Here is a 19,425-nt window from a genome sequence, read left to right on the forward strand (position 1 = left end):
TCAAATGGAGATTAGTTTCCAAACATAAGGTCAAAAGTTCCCCACCCCTGGATCACAATTGAATCTACCCCAGAGTTACATTAAGTTTAAACACAGCACTTAATACCCAAATGGAGGTCTTTTCTTCATCTTGACACGAGGCAAGTTCTCAGCAATCTTAGTTCCTGGGGAGACAAGGCTTAGCAAGGCCATAAGATACATTGCCAGTCCCTTCATGAATTCATCCTCTGTCTGTAGAACAGTCCTAGAACCCCTGAACACATTAGCAAAGCCCGCTCCCAGGATTTCTGTAAACATACAACAAGAAAATCCTTCTTCAGGGCTTCTGAACCAACAGAAAGGCTCCCAGACCCCTGCAACAACAGCACTGTCCTTCACCAGTGGACAGTATTCATTCTGTCTGCAGGACAGTCTCCAGACCCCTGCAACAACAGCACTGTCCTTCACCAGTGGACAGTATTCACTCTCTGTCTGCAGGACAGTCTCAGGGCTTCTTAACCAAAAGCCAGGTTCCAGGACTTCTTCAACAGGACAGTCTTTCACCAGTGGACAAATCTGGCAAAACAACATCAAAACAGACAAAGTACCAGCAAAACAGCCATGTCTCCTCAGTCCTTGGCAGCTCAGGGGGCAGGTCTCAAAAGTCCAGGGCAATTCAAAGCGGCCACCAGCAATTCTCTTAGTCTCTCTCTCTCCACGAGGTGCTGCTTCCAAAAAGATCTTCCGCCTCTCTCTTGTCTCTCCAAATCTACAGTCACCAGCTCCTCCCAGTTCAGGACTCTCTTTTCACATCAACAAGTCCATCCCACAGGTGGGATTAACAAGCTCTGGGTTTTAACACAATCAATTTGAAAACCAAGACCAATACAGGGGAATCTCCACATTCCATTACTATCACACTATGGCACTTTATATTTAAAGATCTGAAGTTTGTTTGTGGAAGTGGGCATCAGAATGGTTGCAACCTATGGTTATTGTGAATCTCTACAGATGAAGTTGTACAAACACAAAATTCATGTTTTGCTCAAATTATTGCATATTATATCAATTGAGATGGAATAAATTTGCATTTTCAAAACAAGTGTTACAGCAAAACTGACTATAATTTTATTGCAAATAAACATTTCTGCCCTTATTTTATTTTTCTCAAGGATTTTCTCCCCCTACTATGCCCCCAGGCCCATACTGAATAGATAATCTAAAATAACAGTCCAATAAAACAAATTCCAATTAGTTAAGTCTACATTCTGCATTTTAAGCCCATCACTTCTCTGGCCTACTTCATCTCCAATCTTCTCCAAATGTGTTTTGTCATTCAAGAATCAGAGTTCCAAAGTCTTTCAAAGTTATTTTTCTTCATAAGGTTGTCATTATCAAGTTTTTCTCTCCCTTTAAAAAATGAGATTACCTATTTATCTATTTTGTTTTTTAACAAGCTCCTAGATTTAGCAATTTAATGGGGTTTTTCTTTCAGTGTTTCAATATTTTCTTCTATTCTCCAAAATGTCTACCTTTTTTTGTTTAGCTAGCTTTTATGATTTGTTCTAGTTTTTTTTTTAGTTTCACGTTCAAATCATTCATTTTTTTCATTCTTTTGCTGATGAAAGTGTTTAGATATAGAAATTCCCCTAAAAACTGCTTTCACTGCAACTCAGTTTTGGCACATTATCTCATGGCTGTAATTTTGATGAACTCTTGACCTTAAAATTATGTTTGGTATTCAATTAATTCTTTATTATGTCTTCAAAAACCTTTTATTGAATATAGTTTTTATTACAATGTCATCAGTAAATGATGTGTCTAGTATTAGTTCTGCATTTTTTTTTGGTGATGTCTTTATGATCCAACACATGCCTAGCTGTTGTTAAAAGTGTCATATATGTCAGAGGTATATAAACTTCTTTCTATCCCTATTCAGTAACTGCCAGGAATACACCATCTGTAATTTTCCTAAAATTCTGGTTAGGTTATTAACTTTTTTCTAGTTTATATTTAAGTTATCTAGATTTATCTATCTAGTTTATATTTAAGTTGTCTAGATCTGGAAGGATACACTGAGACCCTTCTATATTATTATGAATTAGAACATGGGAAAAATATTACAAAACAATGTTTAATTTGTGTTTTTGTTTGTTTGGTTTTGCTTTTTGGAGGGGAAAAGGCAGGGCAATTGGGGTTAAGTGACTTGACCAGGGTCACACGGCTAGTTTTGTGTTAAGTGTCTAAGGCCTGATTTGAAGTCAGGTCCTCCTGTCTCCAGGGCCAGTGCTCTACTCACTGCACCACCTAGCCGCCCCTGTTAATTTGTTTTATCTTAAAATAAGTGTTTATATGGAAATGATGACAAAAACATAGCTACTGACAAGGTAAGAGGTAAAAACTGAGTTTTCCCAATTTGCATTTATCTTATTTAAATTAGTGATTTGTAGCATTCTTTCCTAAGGCTGCTAGTAATTCATAATATTTTTGAGAAATAGCCTTCATATACTTTGACCACTTATCTACTGGGAATTGACCTTTGTTCTTATAGTTTTTTCAACTGTCTACAAATCTTGGATGTCAGACCTTTACTAGAGATATATGATTACAAAAACTTCTTATCCTAGCTTCATTAACTTGTTCATAAAGAAGCTTTCATATTTATAGAATTATAATTGTCCATTTTTGCTACTTGCCTTGATCTCTAGTTTGGTTAAGAACTTACCCACTACTGACAGATGTAAAAGAAATATTATCTGTTCTTCCAATGTTTTAAAATATTCGTATCGTGTATTCACTGCACGACATAGTATAAGTTATTGGTCTAAATATAATTTCTGCCAGATTTTCAAGTTTTCCTCACAGTTTTTGTCAAACAGGAAGTTCTTAGACAATTTACATCTTCGGATTTTTTTCAACAATGAGTTTTTAATTTAGTCCTTGAGTATATTTTATTAATATTTATTTACATTTTTAACAACTATCAGATGTTTTTAATATTGCTGCTGTGTAATATAGATTGAAGCCTAACAGTGCTATTCCCCACTTTGTATCCCCCATCTTTGCAGTTTTTCCCTTCACATCTAAGTCCTCTAACTGAATTCTGTCACCATTTTGTCTTGTTCTATAAAGTAACCCCTTGATAGTTTCTCATAGCACTAAATTTGTAGATCAGATCTTACAATACTGTCACTTTTATTTTATTTGTACCAACCAACCATAATCACTAAATATTTTTCCAACTACTTAAGCTGATCTTTATTTCTTAGAGGTATACTGTATAATTTCATCTATGTAAGTATTGACTGTGTTTTGGTGGATTAGTTCTTAGATATTTTATGCATTTTGAAGTTATTTTAAAAAAGACTTCTATATTACTGACTTCTAGATTTTATATTTATGTATATTTTTTCTCTTTTGTTTATTTCTACTATACAGAAATTCTGTTGATTTTAATGGGCTAATTTTGTATCCTGATTTTTACTGAAGCTATTAACTATCTCAATTAGTTGCTATACAGATTCCCTAAGATTTTCAAATTTAACCATCATGTTATCATCAAATAGGTATAGTTTTGATTCCTCTTTGACTATCTTTATGTCTTAATTTCTTTGTCATTCTACTGCTATTGCTAATATTACTGGAACAATGCCAAAATATAGTGGGGAGAAAGGGCATCTTTGTTTACTCCTACATTAAGAAAGTCAATGTTTTTTCTGACAGTTGCTTTTTATCATAAAGAAAAAAAGACTTTATCACATGATACCGTCTTCATGAAGCCATGGTGGTTCTTCATAATCTCTGCTTCCTCTTATAGATATTAACTAACAGTTTCTTCAATGACCTATTCTAGAATTTTCATAGGAATGGAAGTCTTTATTCAGTGTACTACTTCATTCAGTTCAGTGTACTACAAATGTCATTTGAAATTTATTTCTCACTCATTTCTATGCTTAAAATGTCTTAAAGCTATAAAGTGATCTCACGGATCATCTACTACAACACATTTACATATAAGGCCCAAACAGGTTTATGAAATAAATTAAGACTGGAATCCAGCGTTGTTCTTTGTCCTGCATTCTTTCACTATAAGGTACTGCTTCTCAGGCCTAACTTGGTTTAGAGGAAACAAATGCTCCATTTACTCTCCTCCATTAGCTAATAAGAACCTCACTTACTGTTCTCAGGCAAGCTAAAAAGAACTAGAGGGCTTGCATCTATAATGCCCCAAATGACCTACAAATTCTTGGCTCTTCCATAAACTAGATACTCAATTGTATGATTTTGTAATTATTCAGGAAGCCCTCACTTCCTTCTTGAAAAAGAAACACTTCTCTCATGTATTATTTGTCTCAGGACAAGAATCAACTAAGAAGGAAATTATCATTTCACATACCCTCTGCCCAATGACAACTCACAATCAAACTTCCTGAGAAATGTTTAGAAAACCCTCTAAAATCCTATTTCCAGGATTCTATCTAAATAATGAAGAGTTGGCAGAAATCTTTATGTGCCTTTAAAAAAAATCTAATGGATCTCTGTGCTCTTTATTATTTTTTAATAAATTAAAATTTCAGCTCCATATTCTCTCCCTCCCAACTCCACTTCCCCAATCATTGAGAAAACAAGAAAAACCAAATGTTTGTTATAAGCATGTACAAAGTGAGGTAAAAAAAATTCCTACATTGACTATGTGGAAAAAAAAAAAAGGTCTTTATCTATATGTGAATCCATTATGTCTCTATAACAGCGTTGGTAACATTTTTCATTATGAATACCCTGGAATTGTGTTTGGTCATAGTGTTGATTACAGTTCCTAAATTTTTCAAAGATACTTTACACAATATAGTTGCAACTGTATAAATTTTTCTCCCGATTCTGTTTATTTAACATGCAGGTCTTCCCAGGTTCTCTGAAACCACTCCCCTTCATCATTTCTTATACTACAATAGTATTCTATAACATTTAGATATTTGGCCCAGTCATTTCATAAGAGATGGGCACCCCTTCTGTTACGGGTCCTTTTCATCCTTCTTTGATCTCTCTGGGATCTAGATCTGGGTTATCTTTAAAATATATCTCCCAGAGTCTTTTTTTCCCACCCTGTTATGAACAAAATGACTTTAGAACTACTGGTGTCCAACAATATTTCCACTAAACAACTTCCCTTTCACGATGATCATATTTTTGCTAGTTTTAGTTATGAAGAAATATTCTCCACAAGAATATCTGATGAAGAATCAAAAGAACAATAAAGGAAACAAAAAGCTTTGGAGCCAAGAATCTTGAAGAAAATGGTAATTAGGTTAGTTTGGAAGTAACGGCCTCTGCTAGCAATTGAACTGAACACACCAGCTGTGCATGAAAATAGATGGAAAATTCTGTTCAAACAATAGACTTTAAAGAGATCCTTGCTTGGCCATTTTTAAGCTCTTTGAGTTTAGACATTATCAACCACAACCAAAATGTTTAGTTTTATTTCACCTGCATGCTCAGTAGGATATAGGAACATATAATGTAAAAATTAATTTACAAGTCAAAATAACTTTGATCCAACCTTTAATAAAGGTGCTAGAGGCAAATATTGTACTCTGAAATGGCTTGGTAAATTTCTTCAATCTATAAAAGCCAAAAAGTACCACTGAAGCAAATAAATATAAAAGTTGAGGTATTTATTAGTTCTTGATTTAAAGTATCAAAAATCACAGAGATAGCAAGAAACTTCAATCTTACCTTACACACAAATTCCTCCATTCTTTCCATGGCATGGTGTGCTTGTAAAAGGGGGGACATGCCCATAAACCCCTCATCTTCCTGAGATGGTCCATTATTGCACTCATGCTCCTCAGACTTCTGCAAAGCAATCAGAAAAATGCCCCATGTGGTTTATTCAATCAGTAATAGACTGGAAACAAAATTATAATAAAAAAAATCAATATATTATCCTCAAAACAAGGTTACAGACAAGTCCTACTCCAACAGAAAAATGAAATCAATTTGTAACTTTGTAGCTTACTAGAATCTTGATACTGGAAGATAAGGGAGGAAAAAGAAGAAAGATTTTCTTGAGCAAAAGAATGTACAGTATGCCATAATATAAGTAAATGTCCTTAGAATTGTTCTAATAGAAAATTCCTAGAGTGTTATATTAAGGAATAACAGTAATGGGGAGTATACAAGTCCATAGCAGAGAAACAACTATCCGCTGTGAATCTAGAATATAGGGAATTTACAGAAAGAATATAAAGTTCCTTTAGTAGCTCCTCAAACTATTACCAAACTCAAGGTGTTCCTGTAAGGATATAAGTGAGGGTTAAGTAACAAAGCATGGTGTTAGAGAGTGGGCTTCTATAATTCCTTAGCTCTTGCCAAGAACATGTGTATGTACTACAACCAAACTTCAACAAACTATTCTGCCAATGTTAGGCTACTATCTATTATCAATGAACCCAGATCATGATAAACTATCAATAGAGAAATAATGTGATGGCAGTTCTGAAGAACTGCTGTATTGAATAAGGTCTGGAAAACAGTTTTATTATGTATGAATTAATTTTAGGTAACTGTGTAAAAAAGAATGTTCTTGCTGATTTCTCTTTGCAATCTCTCACAAACTACCCATACACATATATTCAGGATGTTCCTACTTTCCTCTTTTCAATAAACTCTATTATTTTAAAGATTGTCTCCACAATTTATTTCAAACAATCAATCAATAGACATTTATTAAATGCTTACTATGTGCCAGCCAGCGTGCGAACCATTGGGTATACAAAAAGGTGCAAAAGACAGTCCCTTCCCTCAAGGAGCTCACAATCTAATATCAGAGAGTTTCAAAACAAATATGTACAAACAAGCTATGTACAGGATAAATAGGAAATAATTAACAGACATAAAGTAACAGAAATAAGAAGGATTGGGAAAGGCTTCCTGTTGAAGATAGAATTTCAGTTGGGACTTGAAGGAAGCCAAGAAGCAGAGAACAAACAGAAGCAGAGGGCATTCCAGGCATAGGAGACAAGAGAGACCAGCGTCATTGAATAAAAGACTACATGGCAGAGAGCAAAGGGCAAAAAGATTTTAATGTGGGGAGGGTGGTACAAAGTTATGAAGGGTCTTGCTTTTTGTTGTTGCTAATTTTTTTTGTTTTTTTGGAGGGGGAAAGGCAGGGCAATTGAGGTTTAGTAACTTCCCCAACGTCACACAGCTAGTAAGTATTAAATGTCTGAGGCCAGATTTGAACTGAAGTCATCCTGACTCCTGGGCTGGTGTCCTATTCAATGTGCCACCTAGCCACCCCTGTTGGTAATTTTAAAAAAATTTCGCAAGTACATTTTATAAAACCTTTTTTTTTATTTGAGTTCCAAATTGTCTCCCTCCTTCTCACCCACCCCTATCCCTGGAGAAGGCAAGCAATAATATTGATTATACTGGCAAAGTCATGTAAAACAGGACGGAAGGAAGGAAGGAAGGAAGGAAGGAAGGAAGGAAGGAAGGAAGGAAGGAAGGAAGGAAGGAAGGAAGGAAGGAAGGAAGGAAGGAAGGAAGGAAGGAGAAAAAAGTATGTGTCATTCAGAATTCATCAGTTATCTCTCTAAAGTGGGACGGCATTTTTCATCATGAGCCCTTTGGAATTGTCTTGAATTACTGTCTTGATCAGAGCAGCAAAGTCTGTCACAGTTGATCACTGTATAATATTGCTGTTTCTGTGTACAAAATCTTCCTGGTTCTGCTCACTTCACATTGCATCTGTTCATATAAGTCTTCCTAGGTTTTTATGAAACCCATTCTGCTCATCATTTCTTAAAGCACAATAAAATTCCACCACAATCATATACTACAACTTAATTTAGCTGGTCCCCAAATGGTGGGCATTCCCTCAATTTCTAATTCTTCACAACAAAAAGAGCTACTATAAATATTTTTGTTCAAGTTCTTTTTCTTTTCTTTGATGTCCTTGAAATATAGACCTAGTTGAGGTATTGCTGGGCCAAAGGGTATGCAGTTTTACAGACCTTTAAGCATCGTTCCAAATTGTTCTCCAGAGTGGATGGATCAGTTCACAATTTTAGCAACAATGTATTAGCATCCTTAATTTTTCCATGTCCCCTCCAGCACCTGTCATCTTCCTTGTCTCTCTATCATGTTAGCCAATCTGACAGGTATAAGGTGGTATCTCAGAGTTGTTTTAATTTGCATTTCTCTAATCAATAATGATTCAAAGCATTTTTTGATGTGACTACAGAAAGCTTTGATTTCTTCTGAAAGCGGCATTTTTTTTTATTTTTTATCAACTGCTGGGTCACACAATTCTATGGCCCTTCAAGCACAGTTTTATGAAAGGCTTAGGAGGTCAAACAGAAGATTTTACATTTGATCCTGGAAGTGACAGGGAGTCCCTGGAATTTATTAAGGAGACATGTAACACAATCAGACATACAAATCATTTGGGCAGCTGAATGGAAAACAGATTAGAGTAGGGAGACTTGAGGCAGGCAGACCCACCAAATAAGCCAGGGGTGGGGAACCTGTAGCCTTGAGCTCACATGTAGCCTTCTAGGTCCTTTGGTGTGGTCTTTTGACTGAGTCTAAGTTTTAAAGAACAAAATCTTTTATTAAGAGGATTTGTTCTACAGAGTTTGGATTCAGTTAAAGGGATGCACTTGAGGAGCTAAAGGATCACATGTGGCCTTGGGGCTGCAGGTTTCCCACCTTTGAAATAAGTTATTCCTACAGTCCAGGCGTGAGGTGATAAGAGGTTATAACAGAGGGATGGCAGAGAAAGGAGAGAAGGGGGCATATTTGAGAGATATGGCAAAGGAGAAATTAACAGATCTTATTGATAAGCTGGATATGTGGAGTGAGAGATAGAGAGGAGTCAAGGTTAACTCCTAGGGATAGAAGGATAGTGGTGCCATCAACAGAAAAAAAATTATTTAGAAATAAGGAGGTTTTAAGGGGAAAGGCAATGAGTTCAATTTTGGACATGTAGAGTTTAAGATGTCTACTGATCTCTGAAAGGCAGTTGGAGGGGGCGGAGCCAAGATGGTGGAGTAGAAGCACAAACTTGGTGCAGGTTCCCTTCTAATCACTTCCAATACATGTAAAAAAATGACTGAAAAAAACTTTAGAGCTACAGACCCCATAAAGAGAAAAAGAGAAACAAAGCTCCCACTAAAAGGAGTCCGGCAGACCAACAGGAATACTCTATCACACCCAACTGGGAGCTGAGCACAGCCCCACGTGAGCTGTGTGGTTCCTGCCCCAAAAGCAGCTTCAACCAGCGGCAGGCACAAAGCAGACTTCAGGAGAAAGAATCACCAGCAGCTGCAGCGATTTCCAGAATTATCAACCCATAAGATCAGTGTGGAACTTTGTGGGAACAGGAGAACCAAGAGCTAGGTCCGGCACCTGCGCCCCGGGGCGAGGAGCAGCTGAACCGCCTGGCTGTTTCAGGAGCTGCAGGCTTACAGAATGCAGGGGGACCAAGTGATCATTCAGAGGGTAATCACTCTTGCTTTAACCTGCTTGGTTCTGGATCACAGTCTTGGGTGGTGGTCCTGGGGTGTGTGACCAGTTAGCCAGAGCTTGTGGTGTCTATAGAGAGGGCACCCTCCTAATAGGTCTGGCAGCTGCAAAAACCCCAGCAATTTGGGACAAAGCTCTCTCCATTCTGGAAGCAGAGTTCTACTGTGGCAAAGCACTCAAAAGTCAAGTGATTGACTGGCAAGATGAGCAAGCCCAGGAAACGTAATCAAACCATAGATTTCTTTTTTGGAGACAAAAAGAATCAAGGCATGAATCAGGAGGAAGACAGAGAACTCAGAACTGCATCAAAAGCATCCAAGAAATATATGAGCTGGTTATGGACCATGGAAGAGCTCAAGAAGGATTATGAAAATCAAGTAAGAGAAAGGGAAGAAAAATTGGGAGGAGAAATGAGAATGATACAAGAAAATCAGGAAAAGCGAGTCAATAGCCTGCTCTAAAGGAGAACCAAAAATACAATGAAGAAAATAACACCTTAAAAAAACAGACTAACTCAAATGGCAAAAGAGGCCCAAAAGGCCAGTGAGAAGAATGCCTTAAAAAGTTTAATTTGCCAGGTGAAAAAGGAATTCCAAAAACTCACTGAAGAGAATAAGTCCTTCAAAATTAGACTGGAGCAATTGGAAGCTAATGACTTTATGAGAAATCAAAATACCATAAAACAGATTCAAACGAAAAAATAGAAGGTAATGTGAAATATTTCATTGGAAATACCACTGACCTGGAAAATAGATCCAGGAGAGATCATTTAAAAATTACTGGACTACCTGAAAGCCATGATCAAAAAAAAAGAACCTAGAAATCATCCTTCAAGAAATTCTCAAGTAAAATTGCCCTGACGTTTTAGAACCAGAGGGCAAAATAGAGGTTGAAAGAATCCACAAATCACCTCCTGAAAAAGATCCCAAAAAGAAAACTCCTGGGAATATTATAGCCAGGTTCCAGAGTTCCCGGATCAAGGAGAAAATACTACAAGCAGTCAGAAAGAAACAATCTGAGTATTGTGGAAACACAATCAGGTTAACACAAGACCTAGCAGCTTCTACGTTAAGAGATCAAAGGGCTTGGAATATGATATTCTGGAGGTCAAAGGAGCTAGAACTAAAACCAGAATCACCTACCCAGCAAAACTGAATATAATGCTACAGGGAAAAATATAAATAGAGGATTTTCAAACATTCCTAATGAAAACACTAGACCTAAAGAGAAAATCTGACTTTCGAATACAAGAAGCAAGAGAAGCATGAGAAGGTAAACAGGAAAAAGAAATCATAAGGAACTTATTAAAGTTAAACTATTTATATTCCTACATGGAAAAACAATCATTGGGGCAGATAGGTGGTGCAATGAATAGAGCACCAGCCCTGGTGTCGAGTGGATCTGAGTTCAAATCCGATTTCAGACACAACACTTACTATTCTTGTGACCTTGGGCAAGTCACTTAAACCCAATTGCCTTGCCTTCCCCCCTCCAAACAAGCAAAAAAAAAAGAAAAAACAATCATTGTAACTCATAAGACTGTTCTCAGTGTGAGGATAGTTGAAGAGTATATACGTGTGTGTGTGCATATATGTGTATATGTACATATATATGTATGTATAGGAGGGTGTATGTGTATATAAATATATATTAAATATGGGCATATATGTATGTTCATGTATACACAGAGGGCACAGGATGAGTTGAATATGAAGGGATGATATCTAAAAAATAAAACTAAGAGGTGAGAGAGGAATTTGATGGGACAAGGAAAAAGGAGGAGATAGATTAGGGTAAATTATCTCATGTAAAAGAGACAAGATAAAACTGCTACAATGGAGAAGAACAGGAAGGTGAAAGAGAATGGAACAACCTTATTCTCATTGAATTTGGCTTAAGGAGGGAATAACATACACACTCAACTGGTTATCTTACCCTACAGGAAAATAGGGGGGTAGGGGATAGAAGATGATAGAAGGGAGGGCAGATTGGGGTAGAGGGTAGTTAGAAGCAAATATTTTTTAAAAGAAAGAGGGTCAAAGGAGAAAATGGAGTAAGAGGGGGGCAGGATAGGATGGAGGGAAATATAGCTGCTCTTTCACAATATAGCAACTATGGAAATCATTTGGGTAACTACACATGTACAACCTATATTGAACTGCTTGTCTTCCCAGTGGGGGTGGGTGAGGAGGGAGGAAGGGGAAAAATCTAGAACTCAAAGTTTTAAAAACAAATGTTATTTTTTTTAAATGTGTTTTTTTTACATGAAACTGAGAAACAAGTTGTACAGGCACTGGGGTATAGAGGTCCATCTTGACCTGCAAGAAAGTTAGGGGGGTGATGGGGGAGGATATAGGGGAGAATGGATTGGGGGAAGGGTATTCAGTAGCCTTGCTATTTTGGGGTGGGGAGGCAGGGGAAAGACAGGGAGAAAAATTGTAACTCAAAAGCTTGTGAAAATGATTGCTGAGAACTAAAAATAATTTTTTAGAAAACATTAGAGTTGAGGGGGGAGGAGTCAAGATGGTAGAGTAGAAACAAGGCTTCCATGCAGCTCCAGCTTCCACCTTCCCCAATTCATGTAAAAGGGGACTCTGAACAAACTTTGGAGCGACAGAACCCACAAAATGATACAGAGAAGCTAACCTCCCTCTGAGGACAGCCCAACAGGCCGGCAGGAATCGGCCAGCTCAGCGCTCTGGGAGCCTAGCCTAGGCCCAGGTGAACCTGAGGTTTTACCCCCAGGGCAGGCCTGACCAGCCACCAGCCAGAGAGACTCCAGATCACCAGCAGCTGTGGCCTTTCCAGATTTATCAACACACAGAAGCTAAGGACAAAGTGAGAGGTCTGTGCAGTATGGACTTTGGGACCCAGCAGTTGGAAGTACATAGGCTTTTGCCCGCAGGGAAGAAGCCGCTGAGGGCTGCAGGTGCAGCTCCTGGCCTGCAGAGGGTAGGGGGACCAAGCAACCAGTCTGAGGGGTAATCGCTCTTGCTTTAACCTGCTTGGACCTGGATTGCAGTCTAGGGTGGAGGTCTTGGGGTGTACAACCAGCTTGCCAGAGCTTGTGGAGGCTTCAGAGAGGGTGCCCAACTAACACCTCCGGCAGCTGAGAAAACCCTGTTTGGGACAAAAGCTCCCCTGTCTGGTGGCAGAGTCCTATTGTGGCAAAAAGCCCAAAAGTCAAGTAATTGAGTGTCAACATACCTAGGCAAAGGAAGCAAAGCAAACAGAAGAATTCTACATTAGACTCCTATTTTGGGGACAAAAAGGAGCAAAGCATGGAACAAGAGGAAGACAGTGAAATCAGAACTCCTGCACCAAAAGCTTCTAAGGAATATACAAGCTGGTTACAGGCCACAGAGGACCTTAAGAAGCAGATAAGAGAAATGGAGGAAAAACTGGGAAGAGAAATGAGAACGATGCAAGAAAATTACAAAATGAGAGTCAACAGCCTGACTGAGGAAAATAACACCTTAAAAAATAGACTAACTCAAATGGCAAAAGAGGTGCAAAAAGGCAATGAGGAGAAGAATGCCTTAAAAAGCCAAATTTGCCAGATCGAGAAAGAATCTGAAAAGCTCACTGAGGAGAATCATTGCTTCAGAATTAGACTGGAATAAATGGAGGCTAATGACTTTATGAGAAATCAAGATGCTGTTAAACAGATCCAAACAAATGAAAGAATAGAAGGCAATGTGAAATATCTCATTGGAAAAACCACTGACCTGGAAAATAGATCCAGGAGAGATCATTTAAAAATTATTGGACTACCTGAAAGCCATGATCAAAGTAAGAACCTAGAAATCATCTTCCAAGAAATTCAAGGAAAACTGCCCTGATGTTTTAGAACCAGAGGGTAAAACAGAGGTTGAAAGAATCCACTGATCACCTCCTGAAAAAGATCCCAAAAAGAAAACTCCTGGGAACATTATAGGAATATTATATGGGAAATCTGATCCATGTAAGGGCCAGTCAAGAACTGTTAATGAAGCATGCAGAAGCCTACAACTTTTCTGAGTAGAAACAAGGCAAAGGACAAACACTACCAGATGGAGCCTAAAACTAGCAAGAACTGAGTCCTGAACTTTTGGAACAACAGTGGGACAGAATGAGTAGACATTGCACCAGTGCAGTGTATAGGGACAGGGAGTACAACCTCACCCTAAATAAAGAGGCCTGAAGCCACATCCCAACAGTCCACAACAGAGCCCCAGTTGGAGGCAAATCCAAAACAATACCTAAAATTATAGCCAGAAAAAAGGCTCCAGCAGCTGGGAATTTGAGGTAGCTAGGTGGTGGAGAGGATAGAATGCTGGGTCTGGGTTGGAAAGGTTCTTCTTCCTGAAAGAGACACTAGCTGTGTGAGCCTGGCTAAATTTACTTAATTCTGTTTGCCTCAATTTCCTCATCTGTAAAATGAGCTGGAGAAAAAAATAGCAAATTACTTCAGTATTCTTTGCCAAGAAAACTTCAAATGGAATTATGAAGACAGGCACGACTGAAATGATAAAACCAAAATAAATAGATAGATAGATCTGGGGACCACCCCACCCACAAGAGAAATGAAATCCATGGACTGTTTCACTTAGTATCTCATCAGCCCCCATGGGTTTAATTACCATCTCTATGCTGATAATTCTCAAATCTACCTATTTGGCCTAAACTGCTGACCTACAGTCTCATATCCTTTGCTCCTACGTATGTGATGCTGAATACAAATAGAAAAAAATCATGCAACCAACCTAATCAATCACTATACATTTATATTACACAACCTCAAGTGGTCTCTCACTGCTGCTAGGCAATTAAGTGATAGCTCTCTTATCAACTCACTATCCCATTCTCTATGGTGTGTCTTCCAAATTTTGTCATCCTTCAAACCTCCCATGCCTCACCTCTTCCACTACTCTCTCAGTTGAAAACCCTGCCTAATGTTTTGCAGAAAAAACTTGAGATCATTCATCATGAGCTCCCTCTTCTTCCCTTTTCACTTCTTATCAGTCAGATGCCTTCTGCCAGTACCTCTTTTTTCACCCCATCTGACATAAAGAAGTAGCCTTACTCCCTAGAGTCAATCCCTCAACCTGCACAAGCAATCCTATTCTCTTTCATCGCCTTCAACAGATTGTTTGCTCTGTGGTCCCCATTCTCTCACTTACTCTTAGTCTCACCCTGTCCACTGGATCCTTCCCTACTCCCTATAAACAATCCATGTCTCCTCTATCCTGAAAAACAATTATCACTTGATCTTTCTGTTCCCACTATCATCCTATATCTCTTCTGTCTTTTGCAGTTATACTCCTTAAGAAGCCATCTTTAATACATGTCTTCACTTTCTCTCTTCTTTAGTCTATTTTTTAAGGTGTTTTCTTCAGTCAGGTTGTTGACTCTCTTTTCATGATTTTCTTGCACCATTCTCATTTCTCTTCCCAATTTTTCCTCCACTTCTCTTATTTGGTTTTCAAAATCCTTCTTAAGCTCCTCCATGGCCCGTAACCAATTCATATTTTGGGGGGGAAGCTTTTGGTGCAGGAGTTCTGACTTTGTTGTCTTCCTCCTGTTCCATGTTTTGATACTTTTTGTCCCCAAAAAAAGGAATCTAAAGTTGGATTGCTGTGTTTGCTTCCTTTGCTTGCTCATGTTGCCACTCAATTACTTGACTTCTGAGTTTTTTGCCATAGTCTGCTTCCAGAGAGGAGGGCTTTGTCCCAAATTTCTGGGGTTTTTTGCAGATGCCAAAGCTATTAATTGGCTTCCTTCTCTGAAGTCTCCACATGCTCTGGCTCACTGGTCACACACCCCAGAACCTCCACCCTAGACAGCAATCCAGATCCAAGCAGCTTAAAGCAAGAGAGATTACCCCTGAGACTGGTTGCTTGGTCCCCCTACAATCTGCAGGCCAGGAAGTCTGAAGCAGCCATGCAGCTGTGGCCGCCATGCCTCAGCCGCTTCTCCCGCTGGAGGCAGAGGCCAGACCACACTCCCAGACTCCCTGTTCCCAAAGTCTACACTGACCTCTAACTTTTGTCTTTGGCAGAATTGGAAACCACCACAGCTGCTGGTGATCTACTCTCCCAACATCCCTCTAGCCGTGGTTGGTTAGGCCGCCCTGAGGCTAAAACCATGGGCTCACTCCAGGCTAGGCTCTGCTCCCAGCAGGCTGCAATGAACTTGTCCTGTCCACCTGCCAGCCTGTCTTCAGCAGGAGATTTGTTTCTTTCTGTCACTTTGTGGGTTCTGTAGCCCTAAAGTTTGTTTAGAGGCATTTTTTACAGGTATTTGAGGTGGTTATGGGGGGAGCACAGGGAGTTTTCCTACTTCTGCTGGGATTATTTCTTTATCTATAACAAAAGCGAGTGGAAGAAAGGAGTCTGCATCAGATCAGCAGTGTCAAATTCAAAGGGAAACAACATTTTCATGAGGATCACTGTGGTTACATACTGACTCAGTTTTAAAATGTAATGTTATCTGTGTTTTGTTGTATTTTTATTTATTTTGTTGAATATCTCCCAATTATATACATTTTTTCCCCAATTATATTTTAATCTGGCTCTTCCCCAATTGGGAGTGGTGCCTACCACATGCCCTGCCACCTTTTTGACACAGCTGCATTTGATATCTTCTAAGGTCCTTTCTAGCTGTAAAAATTTTGTCGACATAAAGACAAAGGTCGAAGTGAAGGATAAATTAAAAAAGGCTGAAAGATGCTGAAGACAAATTTTACTTGGGGTCCCAGAAAACCTTGTTTTCTTTATGATTTCCCTCCTTCTAGGACTCTAGAAACCAAAGGTTTCCAATTGGTTTCTAAACCAATCCAGCTATATCATCGATTCAATAGACTTTTGTAGATTGACCTGGGAATCTAACCATTTCCTATAACATTATTTCTATGAGAAAATATGTTGCCAGGGTGGAGCCAAGATGGCAGAGTGAAAGTAGGGACTTACTTGAGCTCTCCCCTAAACCCCTCCAAATACCTGTAATGACTCTATAAACAAATTCTAGAGCAGCAGAACCCATAAAATCACAGAGTTAAACAAATTTCCTGCTCAAGACAACCTGGAAGGTCAAAAGGAAAGATGTGTCGCATCAGTCTAAGAGAAGAGTATATTTCAGGGTGGGCCATGCCAGACTGGCCAGAGAAGGCCTCAGGGGACTGAATCACTGGCAGTTGTAGCAGTTTCCAGACTTCTCAATTCACAAATGCCAAAGACAACTTAGAACATCAGTAGGCAAGGTCTGTCAGACCAGGGTGAGAGAGGAGCAAGGTCCAGGCCCAACCCTAGGGCAGCAGTGGTGGTGGTAATAGTGGCAGCAGCTGCTTCCAGAGCTCTAAGCCCACAGATGACTGGAGATCTAGCAGCTGATCAGAAGGGGATTTCAGGGATCTCTCTGATGGTGCTAAGGCAGAATTCTCTTGCTTTACCCATGGTTCCATCTGGGTCACAATCCTGGGTGGTGGTCCTGGGATGAGGAGTAGCTCTGACATGCCAGAGCTCATGGAGAGATGGAAAGGGAATCTTCCTCACACTTCCAAGGCAGAAAAAAGTGTTTGTGGTCATTCACAGACCACAGCACAGACCAGGAGGGGTAAAAACCTCACCTTTGATCATAACACCTTGGAAGAATTGAAAATTTACAGGTATCTAGAAATATCTCTGAAAACAGCTACACAAAACCCCTGAAGCTTGAGACAGTACACTCTCCACACTGGAAGCAGAGTCTTACCTTAACAAAGAGCCAAATAGGTAATTGGCTGGAAAAATGAATAAGCAACAGAGAAAAAAATCAGATTATAAAATCTTACTTTGGTGACAGGGAAGATCAAAACATACAACCAGAAGAAGACAAAAAAGTCAAAACTCTTTCATCAAAAGCCTCCAAGAAAAATATAAATTGGTTACAGGCCATATAAGAGCTCAAAAAGGATTTTGAAAATCAAGTAAGAGAAGTAGAGAAAAAATTAGGAAGAGAAATGAGAGTGAGGCAAGAAAATCATGAAAAACAAGTCAATAGCTGGCTAAAAAGACATTTAAAAATGCAGACGAAAACAATAACTTAAAAAGTAGACTAACCCAAATGGCAAAAGAGGTCCAAAAAACTACTAAGGAGAATGCTTTAAAAAGTAGAACTAGTCACATGGAAAAGGTCCAAAAGCTCACTGAAGAAAATAATTGCTTAAAAATCAGAATGGAGCTAATGACTCTAGTAAAAATCAAGAGATTATAAAACAAAACCGAAAAAATAGAAGACAACATGAAATATCTCACTTGAAAAACAACTCACCTGGAATAGATCCAGGAGAGATAATCGAAAACTTATTGGACTACCTGAAAATCATAATCAAAAAAAGAACCTAGACATCTTTCAATAAATTATCAAGGAAAACTGCCCTGGTATTCTAGAACCAGAGGGGAAAATAGGTATTGAAAGAATCCACCGATCAACTTCTAGGAATATTTTAGCCAAAATCCAGAGTTCCAGGTTAAGGAGAAAGTACTGCAAGTAGCCAGAAAGAAACAATTCAAGTATTGTGGAAACACAGTAAGGATAACACAAGACTTAGCAGCTTCTACATTAAGGGATCAGAGAGCTTGGAATATGACATTCCAGTGGGCAAAGAAGCTAGGAGTACAAGCAAGAATCCCTACCCAGTAAAACTGAGTATAATACTTTGGGGGAAGATATGGAAATTCAACAAAATAGAGGACTTTCAAGCATTCTTGATAAAAAGACCAGAGCTGAGTAGAAAATCTGACTTTCAAATACAAGACTCAAAAGAAGCATGAAAAGGTAAACAGGAAAGACAAATCATAAAGGGCTTATTAAAGCTGAACTGTTTACATTCCTACATGGTATAATAGTAATGGAATTTAAAGATCCCCCTGTATTGGCTTGGTTTTCGAATTGATTGTGTTAAAACCCAGTGTTTGTGAATCCCACTTGTGGGATGGACTTGTTGATGTGAAAAGAGAGGGCTGAACTGGGAGGAGGTGGTGATGTGAATTTAGAGAGACACAAGCAGAGAGAGAGGCAGAAGAATCTTTTTGGAAGCAGCATCGTGGAGACAGAGGAGATGGAGAGGATTGCTGAGGGCCAGTTCGAACTGCCCAGGACTTTTGAGAGCTGCCACCCAGAGCTGCCAAGGACTGAGGAGACATGGCTGTTATACTGGTACTTTGTCTGTTTTGATGTTGTTTTGCCAGATTTGTCCACTGGTAAAAGACAGTCCTGTTGTCGCAGAGGTCCTGGAACCTTTCTGTTGGTTCAGAAGCCCTGAAGAAGGATTTTCTTGTTGTATGTTTACAAAAATCCTGGAAGATGGTCTTGCTAATGTCTTCAGGGGTCCTAGGACTGTTCTGCAGACAGAGAATGAATTAATGAGGACACTGGCAATGTATCTTGTGGCCTTGTTAAGCTTTGTCTCCCCAAGAACAAAGATTGCTGAGAACTTGCCTCCTGTCAAGATGAAAAAAAGACCTCTCTTTGGGTATTAAATGCTGTGCTTAAGCTTGTTGTAACTCTGGGGTAGATGGCCTATTCAGTTGTGATCCAAGGGCAAGAAACTTTTGACTTTTTTGTACTCTGGGACTGACCAAATGAATGTACTTTGCTTATGATTGGAAACTAATCTCCATTTGAGAAGAGGGGCTTTGTGATTGACTAAATGAATGTAATGTGCACGGGTGGAGTAATATTTGGAGATTATTGAATTACACTTGGTGAATGCTATATTTTGATTTTCTCTGTTCTTAATTTGTCACTGAATAAAATGGAGAGCAGCTATGCTTGTATTTTGAACCTTGGGAAGTTGCCTTTGCTTGGCATTACACATGGAAAGATGATATTTGTAATTTATGAGACCTTTCTCAGTATTAGGGTAGTAGGAGAGGACACAGGGTAAGTTGAATGTGA

General features: G+C 38.8%; 1 protein-coding gene across 4 annotated transcripts in view; it reads right to left on the bottom strand.

The window, feature by feature from the left end:
- ADIPOR2 (adiponectin receptor 2) overlaps nt 1-19,425 on the bottom strand; it is a 105,988-nt gene that overhangs the window by 23,011 nt on the left and 63,552 nt on the right. For all 4 annotated transcript variants that reach the window (XM_069094327.1, XM_069094326.1, XM_069094325.1 and 1 more), the window contains exon 3: nt 5,713-5,832. In XM_069094327.1, the coding sequence (XP_068950428.1) occupies nt 5,713-5,832 (120 nt within the window). The remainder of the gene's footprint in view (nt 1-5,712; nt 5,833-19,425) is intronic.

The sequence above is a fragment of the Petaurus breviceps genome, unplaced genomic scaffold, assembly GCF_028583685.1.
Source record: "Petaurus breviceps papuanus isolate PSGF00001 unplaced genomic scaffold, PetGlider_PUasm1.0 216, whole genome shotgun sequence".
Lineage (NCBI taxonomy): Eukaryota > Metazoa > Chordata > Mammalia > Diprotodontia > Petauridae > Petaurus > Petaurus breviceps.